Source organism: Syzygium oleosum, unplaced genomic scaffold (genome assembly GCF_021117445.2).
Source record: "Syzygium oleosum isolate NSW1041296 unplaced genomic scaffold, Sole_v2.1 Sole_v2.02, whole genome shotgun sequence".
Lineage (NCBI taxonomy): Eukaryota > Viridiplantae > Streptophyta > Magnoliopsida > Myrtales > Myrtaceae > Syzygium > Syzygium oleosum.
Window position 1 is genome coordinate 2671993 of NW_026607486.1, and position 19450 is coordinate 2691442.

Here is a 19450-nt window from a genome sequence, read left to right on the forward strand (position 1 = left end):
GCGGAGGTCGCCGGGCTTCGGGAAGGCCCAGCGACCTCGCGGCCCCGAGCGAGTCCGGCGAGGGCCGGCGACCCTCGATCCGGGGAGGGCGCGACCTTCACCCCAGATCCGAGCGAGGGTCGCCGGCCCTTGCCCCGGGCCGGCGAGGGTCGCCGGGCTTCGGGAAGGCCCGGCGACCTCCGCCGGTCCTTCCCGGCCGCCGGCTTGGCCACCGCCGTTCTTTTTTTTTTTTTTTTCCTTTTTTGGTTTCTTTTCATCTTTTTCTATTTTTATTTTTTATTTTGCTGACGTGGCGCCACGTGTCTCAAGAAAAATAATTAAAAATGACACGTCGCCACGTCAGCATTTTCCGTTAGTAAATCTAACGGTGTTAACTTTAGGACTCAAATAAACCATTTTGACAAGTTTTAGGACTCAAATGAACTTTTTGCAAGTTTTAGGACTCAAACGCACTTTTATGACAAGTTTTAGGACTTGTAGTGCACTTATCCCTTAAATGTAAATGTCCCTCATCTTATAATCATTTAGGCTTCTTTCCTAAGCTAAATTGTTATTTAATATATTCAGCATGCAGTTGAAATGCTTTATGAGGAAAGTCTACATATAAAATGTGAATCATTGGCAATTAGATTTGAAGCATCTCCCTTTGCATGAGACGGGGACCAAACAGACAGCACGCCGATGAAATTGAGGATGTTGGGTAACTTGAGGAATACTTCAAAACGAACTGAAAGCCATCGAGCACTGAGCTTGTTGCGGTGTGTACCACTTGACATAGATTCCATATTGTAGAACTTTGCAACATGCGAATATCAATTAATCCAGATTTCATCAACACGAACCATACCGAATCGCCTCTAATTCTGCTTCGATTTTTAGTTATTTTGTGTCAAGCATCATGCGTTTCAACATCGCCGTTCGGCCCGATAGAGATGTGGTCGTGGCTTTGCATGGTGAAGGCAAAGTCGGGCTCTTTCTTGCTCATGTTTGTTTCGAAAACCGCCGCCGATCTAATATTCTGCGTCTGTCGTTGCGACAAAGGAAATAATCAAAACAAAGAAACGCCCTTTTTTCTTTTCTATTTCTGCTTATTGTCACTGTGCAAAGCAAGTTGCAAAAAATGTCTTTTGAGACACCAACATCAGAAACTGCTATTATAAAGTTTAATCGTCAATGGAAGTGTGTGTTGCGTTTGGCAATCTCCGGCCACGCACGAACGAGCTGAACAGATGCAAAGCTCTCGATGGCTGTGCGTAAGGCACCATATGTGCAGCACCTCTGACAGTAGCAAACGTCAATAAATTCCCATACTCCGTCGCCCAACCTCCCACCTATATTCAACACAATTAAACAGAAAGAGCAAGTCATTGATATGGAAGATCATAAGTCGAGCGTCTTGTGCACCAGTCAAGACTCATCTAAACAATGTTGTTCGGATGAATACTCTGATTCTGTAATACATTTCAGCATGGTACTTATTCAAGTTTCAAAGTTCGTTATGGTGTTTAGTTTTTGGTATACATGATTTCTATTTCTTTCGTATCTTAACTGGTGTGCCGGGGATACTATTTAAAATCCCTTTCAGCAAATTGATGGGATAATCCCAAGGAATTGAGGAATTTGCTTGGGGCAGAGTATACCTGGCCTTTGTGAAACCAAGCTCCATATGGAACTGTAACCTTGAAATTCAGATCATGAGCTAGCTCGCGGATAAGTGTCCGTGATCCAAGCAGTGGCACGACAGAGTCCTGGTCACCACTGCAATTTGGGTGCAAGTTCAGTTATCACGCTATAGGACAGTGAGAGTTCTTATTAGCTTTCGAGTGATTCTGAGAAGTCTACCTGAAAATCCAGACGGGGATCTTGTTCTGAACTATCCGCTTGAGTAATGGAAGCATGTTGATGTTGCCATCTGTGTCGCTATAATTCACAACACTGGCCAGAGAACAATATTATGAGAAGAAAGTTTGAGGCAGAAATCATTTACATAATTCCTTGCATTTAGCAGGAACCTACCCACTGCACATCGACCATGAATAAGGTAAATTAGTCCGATTTGCATGAAGCGCCTTCTGGACCTCGGGTAGGTTGAGGTAGAAACGACGCTCATAGGTCATACATACATCAACCCCCATACTTAACTTGGTGGCCTGCAACAAAAACAGAATGTTGCAAATTTCGAAGAAAGGAGTTTTTAGTTTTGTTTTTTTTAAGCAAGGAAAGTGGAGCAAGAGAAAAAAGTATGTACCATTTTTCGCAGCCGAAGTTCTTGTTCCACTATCGATGGGTAACACATGTCGAGGATGACATCGTAATTATTTATGTACTCACCGACGATGGCATTTGCTTTACCCAAGGCCTCGTTGCAAGTGTGAGTTACGTTGTGAGGACTTGCAAAGACATAGTCATCAAAATCACACTCATTCATAATGGTAAGGCCAAGTTCATCGGAGATCATTCCATGGGACCAGAAAAATTCATATGTTGCTGGGACATCTCTATCGAGTTTGAGAAGTGGATTTCCTATCTAGGTGAGAGAAGAGCCAAGTTGAATGTCAGATGACATTCTTGAAGTGAAAGGATTAAGAAGAAAGATCTTGGTGAAGAAGCAATGCCAAATGATAGTTTTCTTACTGCAATTCCTTTAAGATTGAACTTGAAACCAGTTGAGTGTGCATTATGGTCCAGCAGAGCAACAGCCAACTGCGGTATGTAATGCCCTGTGGAAAGAATAAGGATTGGGAATAAGGTCAAAAGGGCATGTCAGAATAGCCAAAATGAGCATCCTCTACAGTGCAGGTGAAACAGAGCTAAACCCATGGGAAAAATTTTGATTGGTACGATATCTTCTTTGGTGACTACTTTTCTTCTGCTTCAATCTCGTTTTTGAAGTGGCAAAAGTAACTTAAATGAAAAGAAAGTTCCGAAGATATAAGAAACAGAAACATTCCCCATTCGTTTAACAAATGAAAGTTCGGTTGCAAAACTGTTCCAAATTAAGATGTGAACTATTACCATAACTACAGAAGTGGCATTTTTTGCTAAAAATAATATACTGTGGAGATATCATAGGCTAATTAAAGCGATGCCTTTATCTCCCTCACCTGCATAGCTTTCTCCAGTGAGAAACAACTCTCTGGACTTGTACGTTGGAAACTTCTCAAACCATTTCAAGAAGAATGTGTGCAAATCCTTAGCTGTGAGGCAGAAAAAGAGCAAATTCAGGTTAATATATTCAGAGAAGACATCCAAAGTTCCACTGGTATAAAAGCAAAAGGTACATTGACAATTCCGCCATGTACTTTACATCTGCAAAATCGAAATGAGAAGCCTAGTACAGGAGACCCAGTACAATCATACCGCTGGAATCATCTCCACAATTATAGTCTGAGGTTGTGTTTGAGTATGACCATCCCACTCCAGCAGGAGATTCAACAAAGAGGAGGTTTGAAGCTACCGACAAAAGTTCAGAATTAGCGAAATCCTGAACGGCTCAGGTTGAATTAACAGCGGGTGGGGTCATATTTTGAACCCTACCTCTATTCCATGACATTGAATTTCTTCGAAGGCCTCGGCCATCTCCTCTCGGATAAAATGGCCCCAACTCCGTGAATGCTCCACCACCGATAGACGAACATCCCGGGCCTGATCATCCACTCGGAATTAGTCAGCGTATGTTAACAATTCACAATTCATTCAATTGCAAAAAGATCAGAACACGGTTCTCTTCAGATGAAAATCTAAATTTTGCAGCAATATGGACTCCTGGAATTGCACATCTACAGGAGACGTGAAAATATGAGTTCTTGCCGCTTCTTCCTCAAGTTGTAGAATATGAAATTCTGGCAATTCTCTTCTTTTTTTGGGAATGGGCAACTCTAGTTTTAACTTGGCGAAAGAAAAACAATTTGAATCTCTGGTAGTATTGAATGAGAATGGATGATAATGAACAGCATAACAAGCTAATACTTTCAACAGTAAAAGGTAAGAGAAAAATAGATTCATGCAGTGGCGAACATACAAAAATCACAGAAATAACATCAGAAGACAAGCAAATAAAACAAGAATCTCCGCAAAGCGAAAACTAAAAAGGCTCAATACATACTGGAGATACACTTTTTAACAGCTCGAACATACAGTACAGATTCGCTGAATGACGAAAATTCCAGAGAAAAAAATCAGGAACACAAAACAGCAAGAACAGAAACAGCCAAAAGCAAAAAAGAAGACCAAACAACCTCCATTGAGCCAGAGAGTGAGGGGCTTGTTCTCAGGGTCCTTGTCAGCCTCAACAAAGTAGTAAAACAAGCTCCTCCCGTTCTTCACATCCACGTCAACATAACCAGCGAATTGCTTGAACCCAACCTCGGGCTGACCGGGCAAATTCACAACCAGATCTTGTGCTGGATATCCTTCCACCACCAACCAAACACACCCCAAAACAATCAGCAACCAACACGCCCACTCTCTACCCGCCATTCCTCTCTCACCAAGATTCACGACCACTCCTAATATTCCCTCTCTCTCGTCTCGACAGACTAACCAACCCCTTATCCAATTCTTGCTTCTTCTCTCTCTCTCTCTCTCTCTCTCTCTCTCTCTCTCTCTCTCTCTCTCTCTCTATATATATATATATATATATATATATATAAATAAGAGAATCGCACACTCACTCACAGAAGCAAATTCAGCATTAAAAAGGAAAAAGAAAAACAGGAGGGTCAGGTGGGGTGGAGGGGAGGTGGAGAGAGAGACAGAGAGAGAGAGAGAGAGTGAAGAATGATGATGTCGATGCCGGTATCTCTGTATCTCTCTCAGCAGAGCTTTAAACACATGAGATAAATTCTGTTACAAAGCAGCACGTGAATCCTGGGTGGCTTTAACCCAAAAGCTTTGTACACACACCCATATCATAAAGATCGGATTTTTAAGTGTATATATGGACAGGCTCGCAGGAAGAGAGACGTTGGGGGAAGTTGCAGACTTTGCAGGCTTCTCCTAGGGGAGCAATATATGGGTTTTTCACAGCTTCACCCCTTAAAGCAGGAAGGGTCATACGTGTGGGGCCCTTCCTCCAATCTATGCTGGGGAGTGAGGGAGTGAGGGAGAGACGTTGGAAGCAGCACGCTTGGATTCATGTTGTTTCAGATCCCACTTGCTTCTATGCGATGGTGCTCCACCACACAAAAACGAATTTTCAAAACTCAGATCAGATGTCTGCTTTTCCATATGGCTAAACCCACACCCTTCTCTTGTCTCCATCTCGAATCTCCTATTTTTATGAAACAGTGGAATTCATCCAAATCCCCCTCTTTTCAAAAATATTTTGATATCCCATTTCAAACTGTGGTTAGTATATGGAGACTTTATCTTAATTGTTTACTTGATAAGTATTCGAAGGAGCGCTTTTTTTTTTTATAGATTAAGCCCAGATAATGACTTAACGAGCGCATCATAAAAGTAAATTGATGAATAAATTGCGAGAGTTTAGTAATTGCTTTATCACGTAATGACGAACATGGCTCATGACTGTTTCTTTCCACTGAAAATTGAAGTACATCTATAATTCCAAGGATGAAGATTTTGAATAATCGCTTCGCAGATGGCATAGATCCATATTGAATTTCATCTATACACTTAACAAGTCAAATTTCCAACAATTTGCACGCGTCGTGAATATACATTTCATTGCCATCGGAGTATAATTAATTAGCTTACGATTAACTCTAAAAGAACTGGGTGAGCGGTAAAATGTTTGATTTGGATGTGTCGGATCTCGTATTTAAATCAAAGTACATGAGAGGTAGAGAGCCTAAACTTAATACGCATCAACGACGCGATTTGCATGCACGAGATTCAAGCCAAGCTGGAATATTTGGGTACCTTGTATATCCAAAAAGGAAAGAAAAAAGGAGCATTTTGAAATTAAATAGCAGATCCCGTTTGTCTAGTATAGCCCGTGAGATATAAAAAATTATTAATTTATTAACCTTTATAATTTAATTCCGTTTCGCTTGGCTGTAGTGATATCAAAAGCTGTAATGAATTTAAAAAAAAAAATGAAGTGAACAGCGACGGTCAATAGGTCAAAGAAACAAGAAAAGAAGAAGATAAAAACGAAGGAGCCTTCTTTTTCTTATCTGGAGGCGTGCTGCCCAGCCGCTTTATTGGATCATATAATACTGGGACAAGCATGTCCACATCATTCGCATCTTTCGAAGTGCGGACGGTACTCTTCAATCAAACCCTATTGGATTCAACGGGAGACAACCATACAAATGATACCTCATCTTGGTTAAACACGCGGTGTCGTCGCTAAACTTTTAATTTATTTAATATCGTTCCTAAATTTAGTTTAATATGTAATATCATCTCTAAACTTTTAATTTATTCAAATTATTATATTCAATCTGGTCCGTGAATTACATTAATTTATTCAAATTCATAAATAATATTGAACATTTTCATATAATTGAGGGATTATGTTGAACATGTATCAAAATTTCAAAGACCACATCGAATAAATTAAAAATCCGATGACGACATTGCACATTGGGCTAAAATTTAGTGACCACATTGAATAAATTAAAAGTTTAGTGATTACATTGCATGTCGAGTTAGAGTTTATGGGCCGTTTATGTCATTTTCCCGAACAAGTCATTACACGGATCAGGAACATCGAATCCATCGCGATAATTTGACTATACACATGGAATTATCTAAACCAACCCATTGTCACGGTGGCATCGTGTACGCATTCGGTCCATACAAGGAATTTTTTTCACCATGTACAGCAAGCAGACAAAGGAGCGGCCGGCTCGATGTCCCCCCCATGTTTCTTTCGATTTAGCGCTTGTAATTAGCAAGGGGGAAACAACACACAAAGATCCAAAAGTCTTAACACGGTTTGGTTGCGAAAAGCATCTTTGACTAATTCAATTCGTAACATTGTGGTGGCGTTTTGCTCTTTGCTCTGTCTTTGCACGGGAGAGGGTGTGTTTTCGGACATGCGATAGGGATTTACAAAAGTGGGAGGGAGGGGTTTTCAATTTGGCTCCCACCCCATTTATTCCAAAAGATGTCGGTGCCCACGCGTGGATGTTGACATGAGTCATCTCCCCTTTCATATATGCGCAAATCGCTCACCATCGGCAATCAATCATGATCGAAGAAATTTGTCAAGACTAAACTTACGGCAATTATGACAATTCAGTTTGTAAAATTTTTTTTTTCTTTTATAATCGAGGTATCCGGCCACCATACAAGCACCTCGACTATTCCACGGGGAGACTAAGATAAAGAACCCACCGCCACGCCCCTCACTTAAATCATAAGTACTCAGCTGGAGAATCAAACCTGAGACCAATGCGCCTAACCACACAATCCCAAGTACGCCCTAACCAATTGAGCTACCCATGGGTGGGTAGTTCTAAATTCTTTTTTAGCCAATTCAATTATAAATTTTTTGTATTTATACAAATTCAGCCCATTCGATCGATTTTGACCGGCCGGTGCTGATGTAGGCGCCGGCTGACACTGACGTGGATAATTTTTTATGATATATTATTTTTTTCAATTTTTCTTTTTCTTTTCTTCCTTTTTTTCCCCATAGTGACCGTCGAGGCTAGTCTTGCTATGGCTTCGTGCGGCTACGGGTGCAGCCTCGCCCACGGCCATCGAGGCCATGGCCAGGCTAGCCTTGCCCAGATCTAGGCGAAGCCGCCTCACCCATAGCCCCTAGGCCTCGCGCCTAGACTGCGAGAGAAATTGTACTGACCTTCAAGAGCCACACAAACAGAGCAGTCTGGGAGCAAGGCCTGGGGATCGCGAGCGAGGCCATAGCGAGCTGGCCTCACCTAGTGGCCGGCGAGGGGAAAAAGGAAAAAGAAAAAAAATTAAAAACTAAATTTCGAAAAAATAAAATATTATTAAAAATTGTCCACGTCAGTGTCAGCCGGATGAACTGAATTAGCACAAACGCAAAAGATTTAGGACTGAATTGGTAGAAATAAAAATAAGGGCTTAGGACTAAATTAACACAATTACAATAATTTCAGGACTTTTTTTGCAATTTTTCCACCATCATTTGATAGATAACGATGGATATTTTGATTACCTTTTTCCGGCTTTTGTTCTCGCAAAAAAAAAAAAGGCAAATACCTGTAGATAATGATGTTATTGCGTATAACTCACCTCGTCATATTTTCATAGTTTATAAAAATGGATGAAGCTATTCCCCCCTAATAAAGCTAAAAACGCCCTTTTAATTGCGGAGTAACCAAAGTACTCTTCAATCCCTTTTCTATCATCTCTCTCTCCAACCCACTTGCATTCTTTTCCCCTGTCTCTCTTTTCAAATTCTCTGCAACTCGTCTCTTTCCTTCCGTTTTTGGCTTGTGTGTTAGAGCTCCTTCACAACCCTAACGCCCACATATAATAAAAGAGCCACGTATCATTGGAAGAACTTAAGTGTATGTAAGATACAAGTTTTAAGACTTAAATGTATGAAGTTCACGTCTTAGAATTTAAGTGCTTGAACATGACAAGTTGTGGATTTGCATGATAATTATTGAAAGGAGAAGAAGAGAGATTTGAACGGGCGTATTCTTACAAAGTACAAGCATTATGAGTTATCTTTGAACTTTGGCTGAGTAACACAGGACCTAAAGAGTGAGATTAGCCACACACACACACATATATATGGGCCAATTGTCATAAACATTTTATAAGATTTCCTCGAACGATTCTTGTGGTTATATGGGGAACGAGCGTATGTTTAAGGCACGAAAATAGAATGGAAAAGAAAAGCAAGAACAGATCCATAGCTAAGGCACAAAGAGAGCAACATAACTAAAGATCTCAGGGAGGTGCGCAATGAATGCCTCGTACATGATTCTGCCTTGTAACGCAGGAACATCACAGTAATAGTAATGGATCTCCCTCTCTCTCTCTCTCTCTCTCTTCATTATGACCCTTGGTTCTGCTCGAGGAATATGCGAAGTCTTTATTAGGTTACCACCCAAACCCAGAAGCTCGTAATCAACGGCCGTTCAAGACGCAGTTGAATTGAACAAGAAGGTGGTTGAATTTTAAATCATCCTTTAAAGACACATCGATGGCACTAGGGATACGGCCGAAACATAGGCAGCCTTCACTTTCAGCGACTGGTGACTGCTGTACAGCTAGCTATCTTACAGTTCTTTCTTCTTCTTTTATGTGTTTTTTAGAGCTAAATGTCTAGAGCTTGATCTTTATGTTCGTTGATTATGAGCAACTGAAGCAGAGAACTCCACTAGCATAACCCTTTCCACTTTCTAATCAGACCCATCTTTTCTTTTGCCAAAAATTTTCAATTTGGCATCCATGTTGGCAGGCCAAAAGTGTATCAATAGAAGAGTCCCACCTACAAAAGAGCTCACACCAAACATAGCATTGAATGTCTAAGATGGGTATGAATGAGTCAGATGGGATATATGAGCTAACTAGCTAAGGAATGCAATTCAACATATCGAACGACTCTCAAATTGAAAGATGCACCATAATTAATAACCAATATTACATGCGATTATATATCATTTCTGACGGTGTTACCATTATAAAGTCTCAATACATTTATCACGCGATAAATAATTAACTCTAAATTAAGTCGGAGAACTACATATATCAACAGTATCTCCACGTTTTGTGTCCTTTTGAAATACTTTAAAAGAATAAGATTCCATTTTGAAAGTTAATTTGAGAAAAAAGTTCCATTAATAACATTCTTCATTAGAAAACATCTCTATTTATTAGTCAAATATAAGGAACAGTGGCCATTTGCGTGGTTTGGCCGAAAAAGATGAACCCTTTGGGGCTGTAAATGTAGCCCGCTAAAAGTGGCCGCCGAGTTACAATTGAGGATAAGCCCATTAGAGAAGCAACTGCCAATTTAAGCCACGGTTCGATGTAGGGGTTTGCCCCGTCCCGTTGTGAAACCGGACCGGATCGGACCAAAATCAGCCGGTTCTGGGTGATCCTCGAGAGATCCGTCCAGTTTGTGTATCAGTTTCTGGGGGGTGTTGTGGGTCTGGGAAATGAGTCTGAGCTTTGAGGTTTTGCGGGTTGATCGCAGGCAAAAAGAGGGAAGGTGCAGTTTGTGTATTAAGTGGCGGTGAAGTGGTTTTTTGCTTTGCTCGTTGGAATTGGTAAGCTGTGCATTTTACAACTCTCATTGGTAGTCTGGAGGGCTTCTTTTTTGTGAAGAAACCGAAAAAAAAAAAAGTGCAACCGGTCCCGGTCCAACCGGAGAACCAGACCGGGACCCGGTCTAGTCCGGTGTGTTTCTCGAATAGACAGGGTCGGTTTCCGGTTCCACGGTGGGAACGGACCCTACTTGGACCGATCACCCCTGGTTTGATGTGCATCTGGAGAGAAGAAAACCCCGGCCAATTTGCCGCTAAGACGCGAGTTTCAGTTTCGGAAACTGGGAATCTGCACTCTTGTCGACAATGCATTAGATCTCCCGAGTCAAATGCGCCTCCAGAACTTAACCAGGACATCACCTGCCCTGAGGTCAGGCAAGAACTTCCTGAGTCAACATCACTTAACGACTGTCGCTGTCGCCCGCCATCCAGAAAGTCCCGATTCAAGTCTTGAGCCTGACCCGATACGGGAATTTGATATCCACGCTCGTCTAGCGCGTCTGTGCCTTCGAGAATGCGGACAATTCAAATCCCATCACCTGTTCGACGAAATGCCGCAGAGAGCAGCGCGGGCTACAACTATATGCAAGGTGATCCATGGCCAGGGCACGAAATATGGAATTGGATCAAAAGGGTCGCTAGGGAATGCCATTCTCGATCTTTATGCTAAATGTGGGGATGTGGATTACGCGGAGAAGGCGTTTAGTCGACTTGAAGGGAGAGATATCCTGGCTTGGAACTCGCTTCTTTCGATGTATTCGAGGCGGGTTTCCGTTCAACAGGTTAAGTGGCACATTGGGCTACTTAAGCGTAATGGATTGGTGCCAAATGAGTTCACTTATTCAATCGTTTTTTCCGCTTGCGCAAGGACTACGGATGTTGACTTTGGGAAACAAGTACACTGTGATCTTGTTAAAGTGGGATGGGAGTTCAGTTCGTTTTGTGAAGGTTCAATTATCGATATGTATGCCAGGTGTGATTGTCTCTTGGACGCAAGGCAGATTTTTGATGGGGTGTTAGAACCTGATACAGTTTCTTGGACAGCAATGATTGCAGGGTATATTCGAGGAAATTTGCCAGAGGAGGCACTCAAAGTTTTCGAGAAGGTGAAGAAGGCTGGCCGTGAACCAGACCAGGTGGCATTTGTTACTGTCATTAGCGCTTATGTTGGTGCAGGAAATCTTGAGGGGGGACGTGAGCTGTTTTCCCAGATGCCAAACCCTGATGTTGTGGCATGGAATGTGATGATTTCAGGTCATGCTCAAAGAGGATATGAGGTGGAAGCACTCCACTTTTTCGAAAAAATGAGGAGGGCTGGCACAAAATCAACAAGATCCACCTTAGGTAGCATATTGAGTGCCATTGCTGCTCTAGGCGCCACTGAGTGTGGCTTGTTAGTTCATGCTGAAGCAATTAAACAGGGTTTGAGCTCTAGTGTTTATGTTGGAAGTTCTTTGATAAGCATGTATGCAAAGTGCGGGAGAATGGAAGCTGCGATGAAAGTTTTTGATGCTTTAGAGGAGAAAAATGTGGTTTTGTGGAATGCAATGCTTGGGGGGTTTGCACAAAATGGTTATGCCAGTGAAGTCGTGGAACTGTTTACCCAGATGAAGAGATGTGGTTTTCAGCCCGATGAATATACCTATACTAGCATTTTGAGTGCATGCGCAGGCTTGGAATACATAGAAGTGGGTCGACAATTGCACTGCACCATCATCAAGAACAGGTTGGCATCAAATTTGTTTGTTGGAAATGCGCTGGTGGATATGTATGCCAAATCCGGGGATCTGGATGAGTCAAGGAAACAATTTGAATGCTTAAAGAGCCGAGACAAAGTTTCCTGGAACGCAATCATCGTTGGTTATGTGCAGGGGGAAGAAGAGAATGAGGCCTTCAAGATGTTTCAACAGATGAATTTAACTGGTATAGTGGCCGATGAAGCAGCTTTGGCAAGCATATTCAGTGCTTGTGCTAATACTCAAGCTCTGGATCAAGGCAAGCAAGTACACTGTCTTGCTGTGAAATCTGGTCTAGAAACGAGTCTTTATGCTGGAAGCTCTCTTATTGACATGTATGCAAAGTGTGGGGACATTGGAGCAGCTCTTGTCGTTCTCTTGCACATGCCCGAGAGAAGTGTTGCTTCTATGAATGCTATGATTGCTGGTTATGCTAAAGATAACTTGGATCAAGCTATAAACATGCTAGGAGAGATTCATGACATGGGAATGACTCCGAATGAGATAACTTATTCAAGCATTTTAGATGCATGCGGTGGAGTTCAAGGGTTGATTTTAGGAATGCAAATCCATTGTTGTGTATTAAAAAGTGGTATTTGGTACCATGAGGACTTCTTGGGTGTCTCCCTTCTGCGCATGTATATGAACTCTGAGAGTACATCAGATGCATGTATTCTCTTCTCAGAATTTCCAAATCCAAAGAGTTCTGTATTATGGACTGCTCTAATTTCAGGGTACACTCAAAATGATTGCAATGAGGAGGCTTTGAAGGCTTTTCGGGAAATGCAAAGACACAATGCACCACCAGACCAAGCCGCATTTGTTAGTATCCTAAAGGCTTGCTCCATCCTATCTTCACTGCGAGATGGTAGACAAATACATCCTCTCATGTTTCACTCTGGTTTTGACTTAGATGAGTTAACTAGCGTTGCTCTTCTAGACATGTATGCTAAATGTGGAGACGTGAAAAGTTCCGTACAAGTATTTAATGAGATGACTAGTAAAACTAGTGTGATTTCATGGAACTCGATGATTGTTGGTTTTGCTAAAAATGGCTTTGCAGAAAAAGCACTACAAACATATGATGCAATGAAGCAATCAAATGCTGTTCCTGATGACGTTACTTTCCTGGGTGTTCTTACGGCCTGTAGTCATGCGGGAATGGTAGTGGAAGGCCATAATATCTATGATGAAATGGCAAATCACTACGGGATTCAGCCGAGAGTAGATCACAGTGCTTGTATGGTTGATCTTCTTGGGCGTTGGGGGTTTCTTGAAGAAGCAGTGGCCTTCATTGATAAATTAAAGTCTGAACCCGATGCTATGATTTGGACCACATTACTTGGTGCTTGTAGATTGCATGGAGATGAAATAAGGGGAAAGTTGGCCGCTGAGAAGCTCATTGAGTCAGAGCCGCAAAATTCTGCACCTTATGTCCTGTTGTCCAATATATATGCCGCATTGGGAAACTGGCAGGAGGTAAATTCATTGAGGAGGCAAATGAAGGAAAAGGGAGTGAAGAAGTTGCCAGGGTGTAGCTGGATTACAGTGGGAAATAAGACTAATTTGTTTGTAGCAGGAGATGAGTCCCTCCCTCGTGCTGGTGAAGTTCACACACTTCTAAACAATTTGACATCTCTAATTAAAAAGGATGAATATATCAAAGAAGAGAATCGTCTCTATGGTATATAGATTGTAATTGTTCTTATTTGCCAAGATTTGGATCTATCAAATGGATGGGAAAGGTGAGGAGAGACGAGACTGCAGAATGAAATGCTCATAGAGAAAGTGACTTTCTCATACTCAAAGGTCTGATTTGCAGCTTATCCTGCTTTGCTTCCCCTGGCAGAGGAGTTATAGCTTGCTTATTCTGGACCTCAGGTCTTGTCAGCATTTGCATCCAAGTAAGAGTCCAAATCAGGGAAATCCTGAAGGATCATTCATATCCTTGCCAACAGGTGCTCTGTAAATGGATCTTCTTGATCACCTTCATATGCAGGAAAGAAGATCTAGGAGATCAGTTGTTAACTGTAATTCTTGGATGGGGTGGCATTTCCAAAAAGTTACGATGTTATCTTCGACAGTTGGTATGATGAACCAGAGCTTCAGCCAGTAAAGAGTGGTATATAGCGTTCCCTTTTGTTCTGTAATTCATCGCTTGAAGGAAAGTCCTTTTGTTTATTAAACTTTAATTTGGTACAAAGTGTTTTTGGCAGGCCAACAATTTAGGCATGGGAATGATGTGTTCATGACCTATCGAAGCCACCTCTCCTCAAATCATTTGGAGGTCCATAAGGAGCTTCATACATTTGACTAAATCGCCTTATTCTCGGTCAACTGCAATGGACAAGTGCTTGCTCATCCATGCAATTAGGTAAAAATCTCAAGCTCGAAGGCCCGGTGCGTGCAATGATCCCTCTGGAATCCCAAATTGCCTTGTATATTCTCACAAATCATAGAAGTAGAAGAGGGTTCTCAGTGTTCTGTCAAGACAGGAATTACATATCCAGACATGTTATATCATCTTCCAAAGTTGGAAAAAAGCAACCTTTTTAAGTTTGCATCACAAATCAGGACGAGTTTCCATTCCTGGAGGGTTCTTATGATGAGTCCTGAAATAATATTGCAAAGAGACGGTGCTCTAAAATTTCCCTAGAACAGTAACCCCACTCTTGTTTTTTTGCTGTTTCAACAAGGATCGACGTGTGCTGTGGTGGGGGCAATTGAGTCCATGGGAGTCGATAAGTGCTGCTCAACATCACAGCCTCCAATAGCTTTGCAATTCGTTCAGTTTTGACATCCGTCCGCGGCGGGAGATATGGTGATCGATCGAGATCTTATCCTCAAATGCTAATCACCATTATCCTTTCTTCTGTGTTCGTAAATCCACTGTATCATCAAGGGTTGATGATAGATGGGCCATATGTCATCAACTGTACATTCATCTATGTTATGAAAATAAATATCCAGTATATTGCTCTATCTCAAACTTCAAAAAGATTGCAAGTGATTAATGGGCTCTTTTGTGCAACAAGAGCGTGCCCGTCGCAAAGTTATTGCGACCCACTAGAGGCGGACTCCGAAAAAAGTTGTTGCAAGATGGCTCACAAACCACTAGACAAGCACGGATATCCTTTTTTCTAGGTGCCGGGTGCGTTCCATGGGTTCTTCAAATTCTACTGATTACTACTTGATTTATCAATCATTTTTTCATAAAGTGATTATTACGCTAGAGGTGCCATTAACTTATTCTAATTGATTGACTCATTACGCTAGATTAGTCTAATTTCCATCTATCGGTTCCTCTTTTCTTTTAAGGTAAAAGCTTTTCATGTGATCTTAATTAATTTTGTTTCCAACATCTAATTCTAGATGTCCATGCATTAAAGGTGATGAGTAACAAACCTTGCAATTATCAAAGAATGACTAAGCTACTGTGACAATATTTAAACGCACTCACGAGATTTCCTGTAAAGCAAAAAGTTCTGAATATGACAGTAATGAACATGCAAATCATTGCTAAAAATAGAACCGGTAAGTAAGGCAATTGATAAATCATAAATGGCAATGAAATCACTCTCCTAAAATGCAACTCTATAAAGAATACATGGAATAGACTTCCTCAGCATGCAAATTTCTAATGGCAAATTTTATGTTTTCTCCAAATACTTGAAATGATATCGAATCTAAAATGACATGTGAGCCGGCCCAATAAACCAAGCAGCTCATGCATCACATCCATGTCAGTCGTATACAAAAAATGTACGTTTTTAAATTTATTTGTTTTAAGAATTTTACTTTTTTTTGGCCAGAAAATGAGTTTCAAGATCCGAATTCACGATTTTATCGGAGTAAGAATAACATGCTAAAATTGAACTAAACTAATTAAACATCAGTGACCCTAACTCTTGCCTCTCCACCCATTTTCTCTATCCCACCAAGAATAGTCTAGTGCGTCCTCAATCCTTGAACTCGGTTTTATGCACAAAATGCTCGATTCACTACTGTCTAAAAGCTTTGAGAAGCAACCTCGTCTCGTATTCTCTAATTTCAGTGCCTGCTGACCAAGGAGTGCCCCATCACGTGTTCGTCTAATTGCGTACGCGCTCCCACCTGTACAAACCGCCTTTCATTTATCTCACCGACAAGCTTAACTATGAGCTAACTGCTGTTAGACCCAGCCTTTCGGTTCAAGTCCGTGCCCCACATCACCGAACCCTTCACCAGAACCCAGGTTTACTTCAAGAAGAAAGAACGAGGAAGCTTCCTATTGCAGCTTCGGCCTCGAGGTGGATTGCCCAGCAAGGCGAATTCCCTTTTTGACGAAGCTGTCCGCTTGAAGTTTGGCATCAGGAGCAGAAATTTCCCATTTGGTAGCTTGAGCAGCGGATAAATGTTGGTACTTTCTTGGATTTCAGCTCAATGAATGGAAATGGGTTCTTGAAAATCGCAAAGATTTGTTGGTACTTTGAATGCTCAGAGACTCATTTTGTTTTTGAATTGTATTTGCACCGTGTCTGATCTACTCTTTGCTTAAATGGGTTTCCTTGTTTTAAAGGTTACCAGCTGGCTTTGGTGTTGTGGGGAGGGATGATGACTGTTATATTCGTTAAACCGACTTTGAGGCTATAGTGACTAATGATGGAAATGGAAGTGGCGGACACACGGATTATGAGTGGATTTTAGCAGGAATTCATCTGTCAATATGAGGCCTTTGTTCAAGAGGGGTGTGAGTTTTGCCTGCCAAATGGTCACAGATCACTGTAAAGTCCGGGTCTTTGGTCCAATCAATGGATTTACCGCGATGGGTTCGTTGTTCTCTTTCCTTGTAGCAATAACCTGTGCATGTCTGTTTGTCTTACCCATTTTTGAACCTGCCATATACACATCCGAGATTCCCAAAACTAGCGGTTTGAATTCGATGCGCACATGCAATGTGTTTGAAGGGAGTTGGATCCCCGAAGAAAGTTACCCCCTGTATAATGCCTCGCAATGTCCATTTGCCGAGCGTGGTTTTAATTGCTTGGCTAATGGCCGCAGAGATAGAGGTTATACAAAATGGAGGTGGAAGCCTAAGCATTGTGATATCCCCCAGTTTGATGTTCTCGCGATTCTAGAGTATCTTCGTGGCAAGCGTATTGTCTTTGTCGGTGATTCGTTGAGTAGGACACAGTGGGAGTCTTTCATATGCATGCTCATGACGGGCGTGGACGACAAGAGGAGTGTATATGAAATAAATGGGAATCAAATCACTAAACAGATCAGGTTTCTGAGCGTGGGGTTTAGCTCTTATAATCTCAGGGTCGACTTCTATCGGTCAGCATTCTTGGTGCAGCCTGGTCCAGTGCCCAAGCGGGCACCCAAAAGGGTCAAATCGACCATTAGATTGGACAAGTTGGATGATATTAGCAAAGAGTGGATTGATTCTGATTTTCTGATCTTCAACTCAGGGCATTGGTGGACACCTACGAAGCTCTTTGAGATGTAAGTCATCCGTGAGTACTTTCAGTCAGATCCGTGTGACTGGAAGTATAACTTCTTTTCCATGACCTTTACCTATCTATTTTTGTTTAGTCTGTTTTAATAGTCTTGAAGAGGGTTTGTCTGCTCAAAACGTATATGCGATGTCTACCTGCAAGATCTTTTTTTTCACAGATCTCCAATTTTACTAATTAACCATTCTGTGACATGCTTTTCTCAAGAGGTGCACCTTTTACTCTAGTTGGGCATCTTAGCTGTGTGTATTATGCTGATGCTAGGATATGCTAAATGCTAAATTGTATGTTAGAAGTCTTGTGGAAGCTATGAAAATGATGAATTGAAGCAACTAAATGAAATCATATTCTAGTTTCCTTCTAAAAAACTATGATATTCTTCCCAAATTCCAAATTAAGAAATGGCCTTTATTTCATTTAGATGGGCTTGGCTAGATGTAATTTTCACTCAATAAATGAGCTTTAGCAGACGTTTTCCTTGATTATCAGCACCTGACCCTGTGAATCATTTCTGCTTCTCTGTACTTGGATAACTTGGAGGAAATCTTTGTCTGTGGTAGATAATCATTCCATGCTGTGTCAAAACAAATATCTGGGAGAAGCCTACAAAAATGTGATGCTTTTTGGCATACCAGGAAATTTATTCGGTGGAAGCACGTTAAAATGTTTAACCCGATGGCAATAACTTACAGTTCTTCTGTGACAGTGGCATCTGAAAAAAAAAAATGTTCTCCCTTAAGTGATGTCTTTCTGTGCTACTTGTTTGGTAGAGTTGTTGAATGAGCCGTTGGGCCATTTTTGTGGCTGTATAGTTTCTTGCCAGAGATTCTACATGGTGAATAAATTTTAGCATGGATCACCTTGCTTTGTGGGATAGGGCTTAGAAGTGATTGCTGTTGACCTGGAATAGAATTCTAACATGCCTTTGCAGACAGGGGTTGTTATTTTCAGCACGGTGGATCCCTGAAGCTCGGGATGCCAATTGCATCAGCCTTCAAAGCTGCATTAAACACTTGGGCATCTTGGGTTGAGAGCAATGTCAACCCCAATCGGACGTCTGTGTTCTTCCGGACATTCGAGTCTTCTCACTGGAGGTATGTAAGCAGAATCGTAATTTCATACCCTTTCACAGTTGTTGTAATGGCTGCATTGGCTTTTTTGGTGGGTTGGAGTGCTACACTGATAATTTATTTTTGACGTACTCCATTTAACAGTGAAATCAGTTTATGTCTTCAGCTGTTGGTCTAGGAAAAAGTTCCCTTTCAGTCTTCTTTCCTCTGACAATTCACATTAGTTCATTGATGTTGTCCTTGCGAAGTACAAATTAAAGGATAAAGCGCAATACAATGTGCTGTGACTAATGTTAGTGTAGACGAAGAAAAGAACAAAAGGGTTGAGTCTCTTTTGCTTGTTTAAATATGTATATTTTGCCAGTCTAGGAATGTGGTGAGGACCTCAAACCAGTGATTTCGCTTGTTTCAGCGGTCGCCGTCGTAATTCCTGCAAAGTTACTCGAAGACCCTCCTCTAAAACCAATGGGAGGGACAAGAGCTCGATCTCGGACATAATAATGAAGGTCGCGAAGCAAATGGCGTTTCCAATACACATGCTTCATGTTACTCCGATGGGGGCATTCAGGAGCGATGCGCACGTCGGTACTTGGAGTGATAATCCATCGGTGCCCGATTGCAGCCATTGGTGCCTACCAGGAGTTCCCGATATGTGGAACGAGATCCTCTTCTCCTATATGCTGTCCAAGAACGGTGAACTTTTCCAATGAGCAACAACTGTTGCAACTTGCGGCTTAAATTCTGTTGTACATGAACTGTTTCCTTGTTACCCTGATTGAGAGTTCGAGGAATATAGGATGTAGTGCTTGGTGTGATCTTTGGAGTTGATAGTGTGTGCTGTCTGTCTCGCTGTTGGTTGAGGAACTATGATTCTTTCTGAGATGATGTTTCCTGTGGGTTCCTTTGTACTGCTGATCAGCAAGGAAAGGAGATGTTATGAACAGATTTGATATGCAATTGGAAACTAA

The 19450-nt window shown here is 41.6% G+C and overlaps 3 protein-coding genes across 6 annotated transcripts; 2 read left to right on the forward strand and 1 right to left on the reverse strand.

Annotated features, from left to right (window-relative positions):
- Nucleotides 1-1045: 1045 nt before the first annotated feature.
- Nucleotides 1046-4605, reverse strand: LOC115684615 (serine carboxypeptidase-like 42). The gene is made up of 10 exons (XM_056308971.1): nucleotides 4239-4605; nucleotides 3538-3645; nucleotides 3361-3453; nucleotides 3105-3197; nucleotides 2635-2720; nucleotides 2249-2527; nucleotides 2017-2150; nucleotides 1843-1935; nucleotides 1641-1758; nucleotides 1046-1331 (listed from the first exon to the last, which is right to left on the reverse strand). The coding sequence occupies exons 1-10, from the start codon at nucleotides 4477-4479 to the stop codon at nucleotides 1164-1166; spliced, it is 1413 nt and encodes a 470-aa protein (XP_056164946.1). The 5' UTR covers nucleotides 4480-4605; the 3' UTR covers nucleotides 1046-1163.
- A 5668-nt stretch (nucleotides 4606-10273) lies between these two features.
- On the forward strand, nucleotides 10274-13979 carry LOC115684736 (pentatricopeptide repeat-containing protein At3g09040, mitochondrial). Its single transcript, XM_056308852.1, has one exon. The coding sequence runs from the start codon at nucleotides 10511-10513 to the stop codon at nucleotides 13607-13609; it is 3099 nt and encodes a 1032-aa protein (XP_056164827.1). The 5' UTR covers nucleotides 10274-10510; the 3' UTR covers nucleotides 13610-13979.
- A 1968-nt stretch (nucleotides 13980-15947) lies between these two features.
- LOC115684673 (protein trichome berefringence-like 7) lies at nucleotides 15948-19425 on the forward strand. Of its 4 annotated transcripts, none has more exons than XM_056308433.1 (4): nucleotides 15948-16380; nucleotides 16476-17401; nucleotides 18348-18506; nucleotides 18877-19425. In XM_056308433.1, the coding sequence occupies exons 2-4, from the start codon at nucleotides 16623-16625 to the stop codon at nucleotides 19190-19192; spliced, it is 1254 nt and encodes a 417-aa protein (XP_056164408.1). In that variant the 5' UTR covers nucleotides 15948-16380; nucleotides 16476-16622; the 3' UTR covers nucleotides 19193-19425. The 4 variants fall into 4 exon arrangements, with proteins under 4 accessions (XP_056164408.1, XP_056164410.1, XP_056164409.1 ...); XM_056308435.1 differs by having other exon boundaries at nucleotides 15948-16316; XM_056308434.1 differs by having other exon boundaries at nucleotides 15948-16312.
- Nucleotides 19426-19450: the final 25 nt, after the last annotated feature.

Excerpts from the sequence above, each read along its gene's own strand:
- LOC115684615 (XM_056308971.1), bottom strand. The coding sequence starts at position 4,479 with ATGGCGGGTAGAGAGTGGGCGTGTTGGTTGCTGATTGTTTTGGGGTGT. Across the intron at positions 3,454-3,537 it reads TTCAATGTCATGGAATAGAG|CTTCAAACCTCCTCTTTGTT; the intron begins GTAGGGTTCAAA and ends TTTTGTCGGTAG. Across the intron at positions 3,198-3,360 it reads TTGTGGAGATGATTCCAGCG|CTAAGGATTTGCACACATTC; the intron begins GTATGATTGTAC and ends TCTGCCTCACAG.
- LOC115684736 (XM_056308852.1), top strand. The coding sequence starts at position 10,511 with ATGCGCCTCCAGAACTTAACCAGGACATCACCTGCCCTGAGGTCAGGC.
- LOC115684673 (XM_056308433.1), top strand. The coding sequence starts at position 16,623 with ATGAGGCCTTTGTTCAAGAGGGGTGTGAGTTTTGCCTGCCAAATGGTC. Across the intron at positions 17,402-18,347 it reads CCTACGAAGCTCTTTGAGAT|GGGTTGTTATTTTCAGCACG; the intron begins GTAAGTCATCCG and ends CTTTGCAGACAG. Across the intron at positions 18,507-18,876 it reads TTCGAGTCTTCTCACTGGAG|TGATTTCGCTTGTTTCAGCG; the intron begins GTATGTAAGCAG and ends ACCTCAAACCAG.